The sequence below is a fragment of the Sceloporus occidentalis genome, unplaced genomic scaffold (genome assembly GCF_023333645.1).
Source record: "Sceloporus occidentalis isolate IW3139 unplaced genomic scaffold, rSceOcc1.0.p SCAF_3, whole genome shotgun sequence".
In the NCBI taxonomy this organism is placed as follows: Eukaryota; Metazoa; Chordata; class Lepidosauria; order Squamata; family Phrynosomatidae; genus Sceloporus; species Sceloporus occidentalis.
The window spans coordinates 69368451-69389945 of record NW_028316983.1 but is presented as its reverse complement, the minus strand read 5'-3'; the positions used below and the strand labels follow the sequence as shown (position 1 = coordinate 69389945).

General features: G+C 40.6%; 1 protein-coding gene across 1 annotated transcript in view; it reads right to left on the bottom strand.

Moving 5' to 3' along the window:
- The window catches only part of LOC149316165 (cell division cycle protein 20 homolog), a 46754-nt gene that overhangs the window by 16080 nt on the left and 9179 nt on the right, over positions 1 to 21495 (bottom strand). The window contains exons 3-7 of the mRNA XM_089514926.1: positions 20383 to 20564; positions 13031 to 13185; positions 12719 to 12875; positions 9173 to 9263; positions 8768 to 8855 (exon numbers count right to left, since the gene is read on the bottom strand). Of these exons, the coding sequence (XP_089371052.1) occupies positions 8768 to 8855; positions 9173 to 9263; positions 12719 to 12875; positions 13031 to 13185; positions 20383 to 20564 (673 nt within the window). The remainder of the gene's footprint in view (positions 1 to 8767; positions 8856 to 9172; positions 9264 to 12718; positions 12876 to 13030; positions 13186 to 20382; positions 20565 to 21495) is intronic.

Genomic DNA, 21495 nt, shown 5'->3' with positions numbered 1-21495 from the left:
TTCTTTCTTAGCTATTTTCCAAAGCAAGAATTTAGATAGATACTTATACTTGTAGGTCCTTATTTCCATATTTTCTTTCTTTATACCTATTCTTTACCTTTGCTTACTTAATTCTTCTTGTCCTTACTCCATAATCTAGATACTTCTCTCCATTTCCTTTCGTATTTCTCAGTTGTCTTTCCAGTAATGTACATGGATAAACTATCCATAAGCGCTGTCATTTAATTTAACTATCCATTCCTCTATAGATGGTATAATATTGGTTTTCTAATGCTTAGCATAGACCATGCATGTGGCTGTAATCATGTACAATAGTATGTTTTTTTCTTCTTGATTTAATCTGGTTTCGATCTCTTCTGTTATATTTAATAAAAACAATTTGGGTTTTAAAGGAATCTTTTCCTGTAATTTTTCTTTTATGTTTTTGTGTATGTTTTCCTAGAATTGTTTTACTTTTTTGCATTGCCTCCACATATGGTAGTGAGTACCCATACCCATTTCCACAATACATTTCTACCACTTATTTTTATTATTTTTTTAATCTTTGCTAATCTAGTTGGAATCATATATCATCTATAGAACATTTTAAAATAATTTTCTCTTAAATTATTACACTTTGCAAATTTTAGATTCGTTTCTCATACATTTTCCCAGCTTGCTAGAGGTATTTCCTTTCCAATTTTCTGCATGAACTTAACCATAGTGTTTTCGATTGTTTCTTCATGAAATTCTACTTCTAATATATATTTGTACATTTTCTTTATCAGTTGTTTTTCATTTTACTGTATTATTTTGTCAAATTCTTTCATTTCATCTTCTATTCCTTGTGTATCTTTTTTAATATTGCCTATATCTGAGCCAATTTATTTTTGGACCAGAAATATTGCAACAAATATTTTCCATTCTTGAATCTGGAAACTAACCTAGCTCTCCTCCATATGTAAAGAGATCTTGTAGTACCTTTCAGACTAACTGTAAGAAAGAAGTTGGCAGCATGAGCTTTTGTAGCCTTCAGTCTACTTCCTCAGATGCATTTCCTAGCTTTCCTCCTTACAGTTCAGTGCTGTTAGCTGACCCAGTGTTGAAAGCCAGCAGTATCATATTGCCTACTGATTCAGGGCCAAAACCTGAGACCAAGGGATGGGTTCTTGTATGTCACAGAGATGGAGAAGGCAAGGATTGGCAAATGGCCTTGAACCACTTCTGGGCATTCCACGTGAATGTACCCACAATTTGGGTAAAATCTAGTTAACCACATAGCATGGCAACCTAGAGCGATGTGTGGGAGGAAGCATTTTTCCTAAGCTGGATAGGTGATAAAATGCATTTGTAGTAGCTGCAGCAATTACCACTATATCTGCTAGGTCTGGCATCCCATGTGGATGTACTGTATATACAGCACACATGATAAATGTGTATGTTCCCAGGCTCTATGGTGCTGCTGGGGATTATGGAAGATTCATCACCAACCCATGAAGAATCTCCCATCCAGCTCTACACTGCTGTCACGAGGACTTGTACAGCAAGGCACATGGGTTACAATGGTGATATGCCATTCCCTACCCACCAATGCATCTGAGGAAGTAGACTGAAGTCTACGAAAGCTCATGCTGCCAACTTCTTTCAGTTAGTCTCAAAGGTGCCATGTGCCAAGATCTCTCTCCATACTGATTCTACAGACTAACACGGCTATATCTTTGAATTCTACCACTCCCTACCTTGTTCCAAATAACAAAAGAGGGCCAAGTTTATGCAGTCACCAGCTCTCTCCCCAGTCCCCCTCCCTTGGTTCTGGCATTTTGGTTCATCGGCATGCACAAGTGCAACACACATAGGAACACATTTAGCTGACCCAGCTAAGTGGCACCAGCTGAGAATGTGTGCCCAGGACTCTGATGAAGTATAGCAATTTCCTGAGGGATCAACCACACCTTGAAACCAGGCAACCCTAGTTGATTCACATCCTCCTTGATCTTTTTGAATCAAGGCCTTTTAATGTTATTGGCAGCAACAGCAACTGGAGTAACCTAGTCAAGCTTATAAAAACAAGACAATTTTACAAGGGCCCAAGTGACAAAAACTTAAGTACCTATGTGAATTTAATAACAGGGTGAAGCATTCAACCTCCATCTACTGCTAGGTCTGATCTGCTAGACCCATTGGAAAGCCTATGGTGGTAGTGGCAGTGAAGGAATCATACCTCTCTACCACTATTCTGTCTGCACCTTGTTGCTCAGTAGAACCATAAGTAATGGTTGGGGCCTTCTACTCTCTGCCCTGCAAGAGGAGAATACTGAGCACTCAACAGCCAATTGTGACGAATTTGCATGTTACTTTGCAGACAAAATTGCTCTATTCCACTTTGACTTAAATTCTGTAGTTGAAACAAGTTGAATGGATGTTACCTCCGTTTCTGCTTATCCTATGTTTTTGGATACCTTTCCGTTTCTACAACTTGAGGAAGTGGATAGGATCCTTGGCGAGGTGAGAGCCACCCCACACATGCCGGACCCATACCCTTTCTGGATTGTAAAAACAGCCAAAGGAGGATTGACTGAGTGGATAAAGGCAGCAGAGAATGCGTCATTGTACTAAGGCAGGGTTCTTTCTTGCCTAAAAGATTGTGGTGAGGCTGTTACTGAAAAAGCCCTCTGTCAACCACACCATACAAGAGAATTACAGGCCAGTCTCCAATATGGGCAAGGTTCAAGAGTGCATGGTTGCCCTGTGCAAAGTTTTCCTAAATGAGATGGATTTCAGTCTGGTTTCAGACCTAGCTATTGGATGGAGACAACTTTTTTTTTTTGCCTTGTTGAATAACTTGGTGAATGACAGGGTGAATGACAGGGGAAGTATGTCTCTGTTGGTTCTGCTGCACCTCCCAGCAGTTTTCCATGCCATTGATCGTGGTATCTTTCTGAGATGGCACTTGGAGGCACTGCTTTTACAGTGGTTCTGGTCCTTTCTGGAGCTCCAAAGACAGACGTGGTCCTGTGGTAGGGTTGCAAGATAGAAAACTGGAGATGGCTCATGTATCTTGAATGGTTGTGTAGAAGTCTAGAAGAAGGAATTCCAGTAATTGTTGCTTATTACACAAACAGATAACAAGTGACACTCACTGAAATGAGTGTCTTTTATATAACTGTTAAAGGTATATTGTTCTGGCAACCCTAGATATTCTTGTTTACACCCTGGTTGCTGGGACAGGGTCCCTTATAGCTCATTTTGTTTAATATATTCATGAAAATTCAGGGAAAGATAATCTGGAGTTTGGGGTATGGTGTCACCAGTATGTTTTTGATACACAGCTTTATCTCTTCTAATCTCATCTAATTCCCAGGAAACTGTTTCAGGTCCCAGGGCTGACCAGAAGGCAGTTTTACAGTTAATGTCAGAGCATCAGGTCTGTCTGTCTGTCTGTCTGTCTGTCTGTGTATCAGTCTCATCTATCCTATATATTAGCTTCACTTTAGTACACTGTACTCTATATATGTTATATTCTTTTCCCATGCATGTTCTCTAGTCTTATATAGCTAAGGATTTTATAACATGTGTAAAATCAGGGGTTTAAACAGTGATTATCCTGTGAAAATCACACAATCATAATTAACATTTTCACATGACATTGTGATTAAAGTGCCATTATCTTGGGAATAAACAGGCAATAAACAGCAACAAATTATTCATGGGATTTGTTGCTGTTTATTGCCTGTTTATTCCTGGGATAATGGCTCTTTAATCACGATGTGTGTGAAAATGTTAATCATGATTGCGCGATTTTCATGGGATCATAGCTGTTTAAACCCCCAGTTTTCCCCTTGTGATAAAGTCCTAAGACTGTGAATATCCATTTGTCTTTTATGATGCTTGTTTTTGTTGCATGCCTTCAAGTTGTTTCTGATTTATGGTGACCCTAATGGTTGTTTTCTTGGCAAGATTTGTTCAGTGGGGTTTTGGATTTGTCTTCCTCTGAGGATGACTTGCCCAAAGTTACCCAGCAAGTTTCCATGGCTGAGTGGGGATTCAAACCCTAACCTCCAGAGTTGTTGTCCAGTGCTTAAACCACTACACTATGCTGGATCTTTCTGATGCTGCATGGCCTGATAATTCCCCCCCCACACACACACACACACATTGCTTAATACCTAGTCAGATGCCGCATATACTTTGGGACACTTCAACTCTTTCTCTTCTGTTTGGCAGTTCTACACGCAAAGAGATATCTTGCTTAAACAGAATTGTATATGATTGAAATTCTTGATAGATTGGACACTGCTTTAGCTGAATGTTACAAAGCCATCATTATGTCATAGCAATTTATCCCAGTTTTGTTGATTAACATTTACTTTAGGAAGGCAACATATCTCCCAAATTCTGTTGAGGCACTCAAATCAACCTATCTGATGAGAATGGTATGCCTTAATTTAGGTCTTGTTTTAATTTTAAAAGATTGCACACCTCCTGAAATAAACAGTCTGCATATCAGCGGGCATAGTGTGAGCTATTCTCTGAAGACAAAGTATTTCACTAAAGCCATGCAGCTGTAACAGCTTCTTGGTTTGGAAGTGAGTGAGTTTTTACCTTTGTGGAGCAATAATCTGTAACTGATCCTGAGATGTGACCAGAAAGGGCTTAGAAGGTCCATTCCACTCTCCACTAATCACTTATGGTGCAATTTGGTATCGGTTTCTTACTTCCTTTCAATCAGCCTAAAAGTAACATATATAAATTTCCAGGGCTACTTTTCCCATTCCAATGGTCTGCCATGACACCATCATGCAAAGGTTCTGGAATCTCCTTTATGGACTTAGAGAACACCACAACTTCTCTCCACTGTTGATAAGCATTATTCTTCCATTTAAAAAAATGCAAGTGGATGTTTTCATTTTCTTCCTGACACTGTAAAAAAATTTTCTCCTCCAAACAATTTTCTGTTCCCCAATGCCTCTGTTTTCCTTCTCGCTGAGATTTTTCAGAACAAACCATAAGCACCATGGATGGTGTAGTGTCACACTCATGTTTTTATAATTGTTCACTTAATGCTGTCTACAGCATAAATTGGGAATTAGAAGAAAACATTGGAAATACTTTCTGATTTTTCCCAGAGCCAAAAACTCTTTCCAAGATCCAAAAACCTGTAGCTTTAGTATGTCACCTCACATGTGTGACTTCTTCTTTCTGACTTTCACCTTGTGAGACAAATCAGTTCCAGTGGCCAATTTTAGTGTCATCCTTATCTAATGTGAAGAGTTATATTGGATCTGGCTTTAACAACAACAAAAAGGATAAATAATAGGCCTTTTGTGAGCTCTGAAAAGGTTCAAACACATTTGTTTTTCCATTCAAATACAACTGCCTTCAGAAGGACTGGTTACTATGCCAAATTTCCCATAAACCTCCTATGACAAGAACAACTGCTCCCCACAATCTTGTTCTGAGTTATAGGCAGGATTCAAATGTTATTAATATTATGTTAATTATAGTTGATGGCATATAGCTGTTCCCACCTTTTTATGTTCAGTTCACATGACACACACCCATCCACATAAAGCAGTGCCCATTCTTGGCATTGGCAGCATTTCTCCTTTTCACAATAAAGATAAAAATTTAACTTGTAGGGAGCTTTCTTGTTTATGTTTTACCATACTGCAAGCATGCACTATCTGTTCCCCTACACAACCCACAGTGATGCCATGGTGGTGTGGACATCAGTTCCTCCTTCCCTTCCCCCGTCCCCACATCTGAGTTATGGCTTCAGATAAATAACCTCTGGTCTTTTTTCTGGAAAGGACTGCTGCCATTGCTGCCATTGATGCTGCTGTGGATCACAAATGGTGAGATCCTGCATCTGCATGAGCACAGCACAATACTGCCTGCATAGTCACTCCAGGCTGCTTTCTAGTCCTAAGACAGGTAGCACCACTGGTAGGGAGTGCATGGTAGCATAGTGGTCAGGAAAGTATGGAGATACTGGAGCAGCAGCCAGTTGCAGTTTTGTGGATAAGGAGCAATGTCACATTCTTTGATCCCCACTGATCACACACAACCATTTCCAAATTTCCTTGCCCTGGTGGCGCAGTGGTTAAATGCCTGTACTGCAGCCATTCACTCAAAACCACAAGGTTGCGAGTTCAAGACCAGCAAAAGGGCCCAAGCTCGACTCAGGCTTGCATCCTTCCGAGGTCGCTAAAATGAGTACCCAGACTGTTGGGGGCAAATTAGCTTACTTGCTAATTAGCTTACTTGCTGTTCACCGCTATGATCTTTGGAATAGCGGTATATAAATAAAACAAATTATTATTATTATTATTCAAACTTGCAGTCAATCACATCCAATATTTCATGCTCTCAGATTGTACCCAAGTGAGTTCTGATCAGAAAAACCTTGCACTCCTTTTTTTTCAAATATAGAAATAGATTTTATTTCACAAATAACAGAATGCAAATATTTACAGTGAGTAAGATATATATCTGTGTATATAGAGATATCTAGATAGATGATATAGATATATAAGCACACACAACCAGAGTGTAACAGCAACCACATAAGTAACACAAATTATCCCAGAATCTCTTATTTTCTTCCTCTCTTGTCAACTACCCCTTCATCTTCTTTTTGATTTTTGTTCTCCTGCATTATCTCTATTGACATCTTTCTATACCCAGGGTGACCAAATGCCCTCCACAAGAGAAGACAAGGCACTGCAAAATGTAGGCTGTTGAAGAAAAATGAAGGAGATTACAAAAGAAAAGCTAAAAATACACTAATATAAATATAAAGTCATGCTTCTTAGTCATGTTAAAAATGGAGGACATTTTGGAATTTGTCCTGGACAGAAGGCTGAAATACAGGACACGTCCTGGAAAAGGAGGATGCCTGATTACCTTGCCTATACCACACCATACAGAATCCTTAGTAATGTTTTTGTACTAATGTTACTCATAAATCATAATTTCTGTATATCAATGAATGTAGTAGCAATAGTTGTGACATAAACAACTAGCAAAATTAAAATTATACCTTTAAATTACAGTATCATGTGCACAGCCTAAATGTATTTTCATGTACATAGATTCGTAAGATGTAATATTTTAAAGGTATTTTAATTGCTCCACTCACACCATTTCTTCCGCTGCCCCCCATGTGGAAGCCCCATACACCTGAGCCACGCCCCCGGGGCGGGCGGTCTGGAGGCTCCGTATTCAGCAGAATACACCTCCAAGACGTCTTCCCCTGCCCGTCTGTACCCCGCCAATGATTTCTAAGTTGTGGGAAGCAGCTGTGGTTTGTGTGATTTAAAATGAGGTACCAAAGATAGAACAGAAAGATATAATCCTTAAGATGAGATCTGCCCCAAATTGGAATGTTTGTCATACTGAGACTATGCAGTCTCTCACACACAAGAAGGTAATTGTATTGCACGCACCATCCTACCTTTACCATGCGACTCTGCCACTGAACATGCTCTAATGGTAAGGCAATTTGTTACTGTATTTGACTCTTTCATCATTGTTGTTGTTGTGTGCCTTCAAGTTGTTTCTGACTTATGGCGATCCTAAGGCTAATCTATCATGGGATTTTCTTGACAAGTTTCTTCAAAGAGGGTTTGCCAGTGCCATCCTCTTGAGGCTGAGAGAGTTTGACTTGCCCAAAGTCAAGTTTATATGGCTGGGCTGGGATTCAAACCTTGGTCTCCAGAGTCATACTCTAATGTTCAAACCACTATGCCACTCTCACAATGTCTCACACCACTGGCAAGTCAGCTCTTCTGTTCAGCATTAGGAAAAGCCATAATAATAATAAATCATTTATTTATAGCCCGCCTTTCCTTGAGATCAAGGCGGGTTACAACAATGAGCTTGTTGCATGGATGCAGGTAATTCAGAAGGTTAGTTTCTCAGGTATTGTTGTCGTCTTTGGAAAGCTTTGATAGACCTCGGTTGCCAGATGCCAAGTAAGCATATATATGGGTGAAAACTCCCATTCAGTTTTCACTCAGTTCCTCATACAATCATCTGCTCTAGGCAGTAGGTGCTAAAAAAAGCCTGAAGATGTAAAAGTTGTTTGCTAAATAGCTCTCAATTGCTACTATTACATTGCAAACATCTACAACCTAATTATCTCCCTTGTTTGTACCTTTTAATAAACATGCACAGTCAGGCCATTAGTAGATAAGACTGATTTGATACGTGTGTGGCAGATGTGGTTCTGTGGTTCTCAGAAGCTTCCCAAGTTCTTTCATCTTTAATTTCAGGTGCCCCAAGGGATGTGTTAAGTAAGGTGAAGGAGCTTAGTTGGATCTTTGACTCTGAAGTTATGTGTGGGTGTTGGGCCAAGGGCAGTGGGAGGGTGTCATGTCCATCACCTGTGCCATCAAAATACTCGTTTTCATGACGGCTCCCTTGAGGACTGCTAGAACTTAATACCATGTAGTGTTGGCAGGAAGAAGGCTGGCTGTCCCAGTCTGTCTGTACCTCTGAAATACTCTCAAAAAGAGGGCCATAGCTTTGTGTTTCCACAGGCCTCTCAGACAGCACTTCCAGCAGACAAGTCAAAGGTGTATCTTCCAAAGTTTTGTTGCAGAAGAAAGGATTCACCTAGAAGATGGGAAAGAAGCAGCATCTGAAACACAGAAGGATCTTTGGGCTCCAATCTAGACATTGTTGTACACATGCACTTCCCTCTCTGATTTTAGAAAATAATACCATGTTCTCTCACCAACCAATTGCATTAGGATTAGTGTTGAAGGGAATAAAAAGGCCTCACCTGCTGTTGTTTGCCATTGTCATCAAGGACTCCATCCAATACATTATGAAGGTCTGGTATGGGTGGCCAAATCTTTTCCTTCATGGTGCTAAACAATTAGACAAAGATTGTGAAGTTTGCAGCTTGGGAAAGTTACATTTTTTGGACCACAGTTCACAGGATCTCTCCCCGAGTATCACCATGGCTATACTGGATAGCGGATTCTAGGGGCTATGATCCAAAATAACTGTTTCAAGTGTTGAAATCTGGAGAACCCAGTCTACTTCACAGCATTGCCATAGGTCTATGCAATGTGCACTTTGATGCTCAGTAAACAGAAGACTCCCTCTGTTGCAGAACATCACTTTCCCATCCCAAAGGGTGAATGCTCGAACTTGACTTTGTCTTTCACTAGAGTACAATTACCTGTAAATGGGTAGCCCGATGCAGCCCAGGCCCAACATGAGTCCTGTACATAGCAACAGAACAATTTCCACGTTCAAGAAGATGGTTGACCCTGGAGCAGAAACATAAGAGGAATTTGTGACTGAATGAGCCAGATTTTTAATGTGTGCCTAACTTAAGGGCCAAACAGATAGGCCAAAATATAGCTGCTTCTGGTTACTTTGGCAGTATGCTGTTTAAATGATGCATGCGTCCTAAGAGGCCAGAAGCTGCGCCAAAGCTGCGCTCCAGTCCTTAGTACTGGAGTCTGGCTTTGGAGCAGCTACTGACCTCTTAGGATGCATGCATCATTTAAACAGCATACCTCCAAAATGACACGAAGCAGCTTTATTTTGGCCTGTCTGTTTGGGCCCTTAGTTCAGTATTCCTTCACTTTGGGGCAAAACAGACGGTCCCAAAGGAGTGCCATCCCTTGAGCGCTGGATCAGGGCTGCCACAACCACATGCTGCAGCTCCAATTTGCGCTTTGCTGTCTCTAAAAGAAATGGCAAAACGCCACTCCTTTCAGAGCCAGCAAAAAGGTGCCCTTGCTGCCATAGTGGCACTTTTCGATGCTCCTTTCAGTATGCATTGTATAAACGCCATGCCAAAGGAATGCCGTGACACTGCCAGCTGTGCAGTTGGGCAAACAGTGTGACACTGACATCAGAGCGGTGTCAGGGCATGCAGCATCCAAACGCCTTGCCTCCATGCCGCCCCCATGCCCGTGCTTCAAGCCAGTCTGTACAGCCACTTTGTTTCCCAGCTACCTCCCCAGCAAACCTGGCAATCTCATCCCCTCCTTGATTTCAGCCTGCAGCATCTCTATATCTGTACAATGGGTTTCTCTTACTTGTACCAGGTAAGAAAACCCAAGTACTTACAAATGCTGAACAGGAACTCCAGCCTCCTCAGGGTCAGATGAGATTCAGGGAGGACCAATGCCTCATTCGGTCAGATGGGGCTGTGCTTCTTGCAGGCACCTTCCCCTGACCTAATCAGACATTTATCCTCCTCTAGGTCTGTCTAATTAATCAACCAGTACTGGGTCCTGTCTGTCAAGAGGGGCAAAGCTCAATCTTACCTGTGGTGGGACAGAATTTCTGTATCATCTCCTCCTCATTATTTGGTTATAACAACCAAATCTGGCTCCAAGAAACTAGATCACATGAAACACTGGACACTTTTCCAGACACTGTTTCTAGAAAATGACTTTCTCCTCACAATGTGTAGCAAGTTTATCATAAAGGGAAACCAAGGGTTCATCTCCTACTGTTTGAGACTGATCACAACAGGCTCTTTAGTACTTGGAACAACCCTGCTAGGTGACTCATTGGCCTGTTACAGACAGCCAAAATAAAGCTGCTTCGAGTCACAGTGGAGGTATGGTGTTTCAATGATGCATATGTCCTAAGAGTCCAGAAGTCACACTAAAGCCACGCTCCAGACTGGAGCGTGGCTTTGGTGTGACTTCTGGACTCTTAGGACGCATGCATCATTGAAACACCATACCTCCACTGTGACTCGAAGCAGCTTTATTTTGGCTGTCTGTAACAGGCCATTAAGAACAAGATGATACAGACATTAAAACTTTTCCCTCAAACTCACTGCTATATAATAGGCACAATGAAGAGTTCTTTGTAACCTCCAATCATATTTGCTGTGTTGACTACTACCTGCACATTAGCAGTCATCTAGCCTGTGTTCTCGCACACTGTATTATGGGAAATGACAGCCTCCACTGTTTATAGACCCAAAGTACCAATCTCATTTTAATAGAGTACATCACCAAGCCACCTGTCCCAGGATTCCATAGTATGGGACCAATGGAATAAAATGAAAATTATGTTGTGTCAATGGACCCCTCCTTTTGCCTCCCCCTCCCCCCGAGTGGTTTCTCCTTTACTTTTTGTGATTCTCCTTCAAATTCCTCTTACATGCTACTGGTTTGACTTGTAAGGCCTATATATTTTGTCCCACCCAGCTTCTTGAAGGGGTTCTTGGGAATGATGGTCTAGATGTCTCCTTCTGTCTCACCATTCCATAGCAAGACCGAGGCCCAGGCTCAATCACAAGTCTCATCAACCAGAGAATTCCCCAGAGCATTCAGGAATTATTCAGATAAATCTTTAGGATAGACCATGTTAATTGATCCCAACCCTAGAAGATGAGTTTCCAGGCTATTTGGAAATCAACATAAGAAGTGTGAGAAAGGCATATATGCCCTGCCACATGTGTTGGGCCAATCATGTACTCAGACAGTTAAAATTCTGAATAGGTCCCATCAAAACAGCCTCAGTTTGGATGTTGAAGCCCCTCAAGTCCATAGATCTGCAGTTCTCCAGCACCACCTCAGACAGGGAGGGTCTACCAAACTCCAAAACTGAAATTAAGCACTCTCCTCTTTTCAACTTATGCCCCCTATTAATGTTCCTCTACCATGTGTCCATGTTATCTCAAGATAACACCTGAGCCAAGGTAATCATAAAATAAGGTAGTGGGCTAATCTTCAGAATCTGTAGTTGCAGTGATGCAAACATTTTACTACAGGTTGCATCTCCCTTATCTGGAATTTCAAAATCCCAAGTACTCCAGAAACCAAAACCTTTTACATGGGTGGCTGAGACAGTAACACCTTTACTTTCATATGGTTCCATGTACCGAAACTTTGTTTCATGCACCAAATCATTAAAAATACTGTATAAAATTATATTCAGGCTATGTGTATAAGGCATATACAAAACATAAATTAATGTTTACACTTGTGTCCCATCACAAAGATATCTCATTATGTATGTATATGCAAATGCAGGTATTCCAAAATCAAAAACACTTCTGGTCCCAACTATTTTGAATAATGGACACTCAATCTGTACTGGAAATGCAAAGTATCATGTAAATGCAGATTAGGATTATACAGTGTGACTGATATTTCCAGTTTATTTTTTTCCAAGGGGTGTGTGGTTTTACAATATTGAACTGTCTCTTGTAAAAAATTCTCACAGCAGCCTAGTTCAAAATTTTGGCATGGTAGTATAGACCTACAGAGGCCTTTTAGCAATCCTGTGTAAACCTCTTCTGAAGAAATCTTGCCAAGAAAAACTCATGATTGCCATAAACTGGAAATGACTTGAAGGCACACAACCACCAACCACCGTGAACCTCCTGTATTCACATGTAGGGAAATTGTGCACATGATGAAAATACATTATCATAATTATCAAAGGAAGTATTTTATACAATGTTTCCATGTGCTTTGCAACATCAAGATACTTTCTGTGTAGGAGACAGGGAGAGTTTAGAAGGGGATTTTAGAATCTGACCTATAACTGTTCCATTTGTTTTTGCCTCCCTTGCATGCAATTGTACTGTCAAGACAACATGTCTGTGTAAATAGCTGCAACTTAATGTACTGCCCTCAGATCCACAGCCTTGTTGTATTGTTTTGAAGTTGTATGTACCACACTATCCCAAAGTAGTATGACTGAGGCTTGCTGCCAACTGCTTCTCAATCAGGCAGAAACTCACCAGGGAGATGAGGTATTTCTGCTAACACTTCTGGAGACCAGGGTCCCCAGAAACCATCAAGAGAGGTGCCATCAGGCTTGGTGCGAACTCGGATATGGTACTTCTGTCCAGGAAGCAGATCCCTGATATAACAGGTGTGACTTTCTTTTACTTCAACCTATAAGAAACAGGGAGAAGCAAAAGTAGGGATTTATGGAAGAAATATCACCCATTGAGCCAGCTGGTACTTGTTAACAAATAAACCTATCTTCATCTCACATTTCCAGGTGTATAGACCTTGCAGAAGCCCATTTCCCCCCATATAAGCCATACCATTGATGGAAGGTCTCTGGAGCTTTCGATGTGGTAAAGAACCTCATAGGCTAAGAAATTCGCATAGGCAATGGGCGGGGGAATCCACATCACATGCAACTGTTGTGCCACCCCAAGCCACTCAGCTGTTACATTAGTTGGTGGAGCAATGAGACCTGAAAAAGAAGGTGGCAGGGGTGGAGATTAAAATGAAAACTAAGGTTATAGTTCATCTCTGTTTGCTAGCCACTGGATACAGGGAGGAGCTGGGAATTGCCCTTCTGAATTGAGTGGAAAGGACTCAGACCGACAGAGATCTAATCTGCACTGCAGAATTAATGCAGTTTGACAGTGCTTTAACTGTCATGGCTCATTGGTATGGAATACAGGGATCTGTAGTCTTGTAAGATATTTAGCCTTTGCTGTTAGCTTTGGTGCCTCACCAAACTACAGATTCCAGGATTCCATAGCATTGAGCCATAACAGTTAAAGTGGTGCCAAACTGCATTATTTCTGTAGTGCCGATGTAGCCAAAGTTAGCTGCTTCATGGAGGGAAAATCTAGGTGATCTGTAATATTGCAGGTGCTTCTCCCTTTTAATTAATGGCACAACACTTTTATTAGATGCATTCAAGGTCAAATCATGGACTTGTTGAACAAGGTGCCACCTGGTGAGAATAAAAGTAATAAAACTGGGATTGCACCATCATGAAAAAGCAGGGTATCAGAAACCTCTGGTTTCAATATAATATAGGCTGCTTGTTTTTATTTACATATAATCTGTGCAGAATGGACAAAAAGCCTCAGTTGATTTTTCTTACACTTGAGCTGCTCACCTAGCTACATGTGTGATGATAAACCAGGTGATGATAATGCCATTAGCATCCTGAGTCAGTACTAGACACTTCTCTACTTTCGTGCAGTGCATATACTTAGGAAATTACACATGGGTCCTGCTCTCAAAGTAATTGTATGAGTTTTTTAAAATTGGAAACATACCACTTTTCAGAGCAGTCATTATTGCATGTCTTCTCAATTATGCAATTCAGGCTTCTGATCCCACTGCATTCTCTCCCTGACCCCCTTACCCTTGCCTTCCTGCCCTATGCCCTACCTAGCATGCCTTTCAGTTCTTTTATTTTTATTTTATTTTCACTTTTTCACACAATTCCTGAACTCTGCTACTGTGAGTTAAGTTTTAAAAAATAGAAGATAAGAAATACTATCTATCTATCTATCTATCTATCTATCTATCTATCTATCTTATCTATCTATCTATCTATGGAATTAGGCTTCTTGGGAATAGCGAGGAGGAGGTGGTACAAGGGGAGAGGAGGGGGACACTGGCACCACATGATCGCCAATCTCAAAACTGCCCTACTAGCAGGGACGTAGCTAGGATTTTAGGAAGGGGGGATCCAGACTAAGTGCTACCATTATAATGGGGCTTGGGTGCGGCGGCACAGCAGCACACACCATTCATTTTTCTAATGGAGGGGGGGTCCGGACCCCAAGAACCCCCCCCCTTTGGCTATGTCCCTGCTACTAGCAAAGTTTTGCACATGGCTATGTCTCCTTAGCCACATTTCCCCAGTGCTATCCCCCAAAACCCACATTATGAGCCACACAGTTCCCTCAGTTTGGCCATTTCTGTGTTGAGGGGATTAGTGGCTATGTGTTCAACTATGTTCCTTTACTGGACATGTTGTGCCAGTCACTGGCAGGGACCTCCAGAGGTCTTGGGTTGTCACTGCAAAAGATGTCCTTGCAGCATGTCCATTTAAAGGAAAATAGCTGGACTAGCTTCTGCTGATCGCCCCTTCTTCTTCTTCTTCTTCTTCTTCTTCTTCTTCTTCTTCTTCTTCTTCAGTGCATGATCAATACAAAATTCCAACCTACACAGTGACTGAAGAAGTGAGTTACAATGTTGTAAGGCAGATTTGCATCATTATAGTTTACTAACAGGATGCCAGCAATTTTCTTCCATTTTGGTCAAAGTATTCTATCATGCTTTTTTATAAACATATATACATTAGTACCTTTTGTAATACAATATATCCAGGCTCGTCATCCAAGAAAGCCAGATGGGACACCGCTAGGCAATTGTTTCCCACCCCTTTTGGGAAGAACCTGTTTGAGGTCAAAGGGTCTTTTTCAGCTGCAAATCACATATATAGAGAAGCTAGTTTTCTAGGAAATTTATTATGAAGGAAAGATCTATTTACTACTTTCAGTCAGAGGTTTTCTGCATCCTACTCCTGCATAACTTCCCCCACTGGACCTTTGGTGAAATCACCAGCTAGGCTTACCCATTTCTCTTTATGATGAAATCACTCTCAGGCCACTTGCACCTGATTTTTTTAGTAAGAGAAATCATTCACTTATTCTCACTCTTTGGGTAGTTTATTCGCTCTTCTCTTTTCCAGAAGGACAAGATTAACTTGCTTTGGAGCAGGTAAGCCAAATAACAGGAGAGGCAGTTTCTGTCACCCCTAAATCTATCTTTTGGGGAATATTTTCTATGTACATTGAAATCCCCCCATGTCCTCTGTGAGGTGTGTGGTTAATGGATAAGATCTTTATTGCCCTATTTTCTAATCTCTCTCTCTCTCCCTTTCAATCTGTCAGTCTCTTTCCCTCTTTTAGCAACCCATGAACCTCAGAGTTCTTAACCCCAGATCCTTTCAGCCTAATAAATTTTGCTTAACTGCGTTAATCTTTCAGCATGTTGAGGTACCGGTAAGTGTTCTCTGTTTGCTGTGTTCACATTTACTGTGCCACTTAGGAAACTCTTCTTTAATATTTGCTATTCTCTCAAACAATCAAAAATAATATTTTTTATTCTGTTGTGGTCAATAAAATTTCTCTATAGATAGTTCTGCATGAATATGGATTACTGAATCCAATTTGCCTCAGATATATTAATGCTAAGGTCAACAGATTCTTGATAGGCTTATAGACTCAGAACATGTATACTTGGTAACATTGCACTCAAAATTCAGCTATGCATTTAATGTAACGTTTAGTTCACCATTAAGAACAATATAATTTTCTTTAGAATAGCCCATCACCACCCCTAGCCTAGGATTTAAATATCAGTAGAGATGTTTCCTGTCTTCAACATTTACCGTCTGGGTAGATTTGAAATAAACAGTGTTGCTGAGAGAACCACACTCCATCTTGAGTCTGACAACCATAAAGGAAGATTATATACCAATGTGTGTTTTACCACTAAGGAGATTATCACATGGGGGGAAAGGAAGGGAACAAAGCAGATTGCTACTGTCCTTATCGTGTGATTGTGTGAAGATTATCATACGATGTTGCATTTATTGTCTCATTATTCCATCCTTATGCTGTCCATATCTCATGATCACTCAGAGATTATCAGATGACATTGTGCTTATCCTGTCCTCCTATCAGTGAAGTGGAATGACCCCATCACTTTGTATTAATGGGAGTTTCTGTTAATACAAAGTGACAGGGCCATTCCACTTCATTGACAGGAGAAGGATGGGACAAGTGCAACACGATAAGGATGGGAGCGCTCTGCTTTGCTCACTCCTTTCCCCCATGTGATAATCTCCTAAATCTGGCCTGCCCCCAGCTGGTGCTTCCTTTGAATTTTCCTCTCAATATTAATTAATCTGATTAAACAATGCAATTATAATGTATAGATGTATTTGTTAAATACAGTGGGATCTTGGTATCCAGTGGGGTTTGTTCCAGGATCTCCTGTGGATAACAAAATCCATGGATGCTCAAGTCCCATTAAATATAATAGCAGAACAAAATGTTGTCCCTTATATAAAATGGAAAATCAAGGTTTAGTATTTGGAATTTATACTTCTTTTGAATATTTTGAAGCCGTGGATGCTTGAATCTGTGGATAAAAAATCCGTGGATAAGGAGGGCCAACTGTAGACTATATAAACAGATCAAGATGATAAAATGTGACACAGCACACCAGTAGACTATTCTCCCCTAGTTTCTCCTTGTCCAGTTTTGAAATGTAAGACTAGCTCTGCCCAGGCTCACACCTCAAAATCCAGCTTCCTCATCTATCCCCTGTTCCATATTAGCGTCAGGGTGAATGAGCTGCACATTTAATTTATGAACTCAGATGCAGTCAATGTGTATTGCCTGGCTTTCAAAGGAATTCATACTCCTATGCATATCCAAAAGTACAGCCAAATGCAGATTCAGCTGAAGGTAAAGCCGTGGAAGCATGACAGTCACAGTAATGCACAGGATGCATTACAGCTGTTGGGTATCTGCACTGCATCATTTATACTAGAATGTGCACCAGGACATACATATAGGTGTACATCTGGAACACACGTGCCATTGAAAGCTATGTAGTGCAAACAGATCATCCAGTTTGGGATGTACCGGTAATTTGGAGGCACACCCTCATACAAACTATTAAAATGCTTCATGGCTTTACATTTTGTGAACATAAAACAATTATGAGATTAATGAGTAGAAGAAATAATCCCAGCATTTATGTGATGCAATGAATATCCTCATTGTTTCAAAGACTGAACCAACAGGAAATCCAAAATAGCATATTAATTAATACATAAAAAGCAGATTAGTTATATTTTTCCTGTCTATGCAGTTTCCTGTCTATTTTTACATGGAAGAGATTCCCTGAATGGTAAAAGAAACGGAGGATGAAAAAAATATACAAAGGCAAATGGGAAAGCTGAGACTGAGTTGGGTCAGCACCAAGAAAGCCTGGGACTTCTAGCACTCTAATATAGATCAATAGGCCTGGAAAGCATTCTCCAGCAGGTATGCACAAATGGGGGGTACAAGTTAGACAACTCCTTCTCAGACTTCTGGAAAGTATGCACTGATTTCTGGACTGCGCATGGAAAGGCACCAATATGGTCATAGCAAATTGTTAAAATGCAAGTTCTTAAGAATGTGCTTGTGTCTGGACTCAGGCATGAAGCCTAAATATTGCTCACATAAGTGTGGTCCTTAATTCTCTATCCCCTTCTTCATCTCTCTGATTCCCCCAGTGTCAAACGTTTGACTGTAAGCTATTTAGGGAGAGCACTACACCTTGGTCTATTTAGAAGAGCTTTGGGGATAGCAATACCAGGCATGACAGAGGTTTCCAAGTGGTGACCCCATACCTTTAAAACTCCCCCCTCAAGGTGATAATATATGGCCCCACCTTTCCTAGTTAAGAAAAATAACACCTGAAGACATTTGTATTAGACTGTATTAAAAATAGTGGTCTGAATTCTGTTGCTAGTTCCAAGTAGAGTACACCCAATTAATTCATGGGACTTACAGCATGGTTTAGTGGTTTGACTGTTGGACTACAACTCTGGAGATCAGGGTTTTGATTCCCCACTTGAGCATAAAAACCCATTGGGTGACCTTGAGCAGGTCACACTCTCTCAACTTCAGAGGATAGCAATAGCAACCCCACCTCTGAAAAAAGTGCAATGATAGGGTCACCATAAATAAAAAAACGACTTTTTGTCATTGTGTGGAGGCACACAACAACAAAATCATTTTGTTATCTCATCATTCAACAGTTGATGATTCAAAGGGTTCACTTTCTTTTGGGCTAACAGGATTTAAGCCAATAATAATTGTGACTACTGGTGGTCTTAATTATATGGTTTAAATGTTGGCACAGTAATATAATATTCATATGTGATCTGTACATTTTTGTAAATTATCTTGTGAGAACAGTATACTTGGAAACAGTGGTTCCCAAACTTTGCTTCTCCAGATGTTTTGCACTTCAGCTGCCATTATTCCTGACTATTGGCTAAGCTGACTAAAGCTTCTGAGAATTGAAGTCCAAAACATCCGGACAACCAAAGTTTGGAACCACTACTCTGAAATGTGCTTTAGACATTTTAAAATAAATAAATATTGATTATGTTGTAAAATGGCATGTACACTAATAACAGTGAATGAATAACTAAAGCAGCCATCCATTATTAATGGTGAAAATACAGTAAATGACACACCAACACATCAAAACTGGCCATAGAGCAGTGGTCCATGGCTTCCATGCCATTAGTGATTAGTGAACCAAATCTGGGTTTTAGTTAATGTTAGCTATCTAAAGTGCTAGATCAAGGTAAGTAATAGTGCCACTCTATTCTGCTTTGGTCAGGCCTCACCTGGACTGCATTGTCCAGTTCTGGGCACCACAGTTCAGAAAGGATGTTGACAAGCTGGTATGTGTCCAGAGGAGGGCGACCAAAATGGTGAAGGGTCTTGAAACCATGCCTTATGAGGAAAGACTTAGGGAGATGGGTATGTTTAGTCTGGAGAAGAGACATTTAAAAGGTGATATGATAGCCCTGTTTAAGTATTTGAAGGGGTGTCACACTGAGGATGGAGCAAGCTTGCTTTCTGTTGTTCCAGAGATTAGAACACAGAAGAATGGATGCAAGCTACAGGAAAAGAGATTCCACCTCAACATTGGGAGGTACCTCCTGACAATAAGAGCTGTTCGATAGTGGAAAACACTCTCTTCAAGTGTGGTGGAGTCTCCTTCTTTGGAGGTTTTTAAACAGAGGTTGGATGCTTTGCTTGTGATTTCCTGCATGGCAGGGGGTTGGACTGGATGGCTCTTGTGGTCTCTTCCAATTCTATGATTCTATCCTATTTCTAAAATAGATTTGCCAACTTGCTCAGCTCCTTTAAAGTTCAGACTCAAACCCAGAGCAGCTTCACTACCTCATTGACATGCAAGCTATAAGCCCTACTTTGTACTGTAAATGAGAAGGAAAAGTTCTGTGTCTTGGAGGTCTGTGAGGTCCAAAGGTTGGTACACTTCAGTCTCAGCAAAAGCAAAAATATCATACAAAGAGCATTTTTTTAGTCTGTAACCCCGCTTCGATCCACCAGGAGAGGCGGGGAAACATAAATAAATTATTATTATTATTATTATTATTATTATTATTATTATTATATGTTAATACAGGATTTGGCCAGAACAGTAGCATTCATTGTACAGCTAGGCTCTAATCTCACTCTCCACTTGCTTAAATTGTTCTCTTTGGACTGATTCGTTCTTGACTGATTTTGTTGCCCATTGTTTGGGAATTGCTTTTAATGTTAATTTTAGGTGGGGGAGTGAGTGGGAATCTGGAGTTTAGTGTACTTTTATCTACCATTTCTGTGCCTTTGATTTTAATGTTTTCTTTTTTATATGCTGTTACCCGCCTTGATCCAACATAGAGAGAGGCGGGTTATAAATAAATATTATTATTATTATTATTATTATTATTATTAGGCACTGGTTGGAGCATGAGTGTATTTCAAGACAATACACAGCTGCTTTACACATTGCATGATCAAAATGGCCTTTCAAATCAGATAAGGCTTACCAACAGTCTCTACTAAGAGCTTCTGGGTGCGAGTGGTGTGATTGCTAATGACTTCTAATACTTCAATGCTGAGTTCACTGAAGAGCTTGATGCTATGATGGTCATTGGAAAAGTTGCAGGCATGGCGTAAGCCTCCATCAGCATGTCCAACTGAGGTCAGTGTACATTCTCTTTTCTCTCCTCTGTAAGAAAGAACAAAATAGGACGTGGATCATCATACAAAGTTGAGACATTTTTCCATAGCAACCTCCTAATCCTGCCTTAGGGCCAGTTTTGCTCTTAGGCAGACATCTCAGCAGAAGATTTTAGTTATCATGAAAGATCAATAAATTATTAGCTATTAAATGTGTTACTATTGTGTTTTTACTGAGTGGGATAGGGAAAGGTGCTTGTGGCATTTCTGTCTCATGTACCAGAATCACTGGGCTGGCTTTGGTTATTATGCACTTTGGCTTGGGTATATTGGAGGGGGCATTTACTATTCTGTATCAGACAGTAAAATATGTTATGCTGGCCAGTCCTGAAAAGGAAATTTGGCTTCAAAGTTGTCTTTCTATTGGCCCCGTACAGACAGGCCAAAATAAAGCTGCTTCAAGTCACTTTGGAGGTATGCTGTTTAAATGATGCATGCATCCTAAGAGTCTGGATGCCATGCCAAAGCCACTCTCCAGTCCTAAGGATTGGAGCATGGCTTTGGTGCAGCTTCTGGACACTTAGGATGCATGTATCATTTAAACAGCATACCTCCAAAGTGATCCGAAGCAGCTTTATTTTGGCCTTTCTGTACGGGCCCTATTGTCTGCAAACAATGATTCCTTCCAGGCTCTTAAAATCATCTGGCCAGAAATAACAGTCATGCTGATGTTTTGCAAGGCCTTCCATCCCAAACAGCCTGAGCCATGATCCTGGCTAGACGAAATAAGCCAAGAAGAACATTTTAGCAATGCAAGATCTATTTAAAAAGCAACAAACCAACTAGAATGTTGAGATCTACCAACCTGAGTTTGTTGCAAAAAGATCTATCAACCAGACCCTGGTACAAAAGTCACAGAATTAAAGAAATATGACCCTAGGAGTGTTTTGAATATCAGAATAGAGTTCCTTTCATGCAAA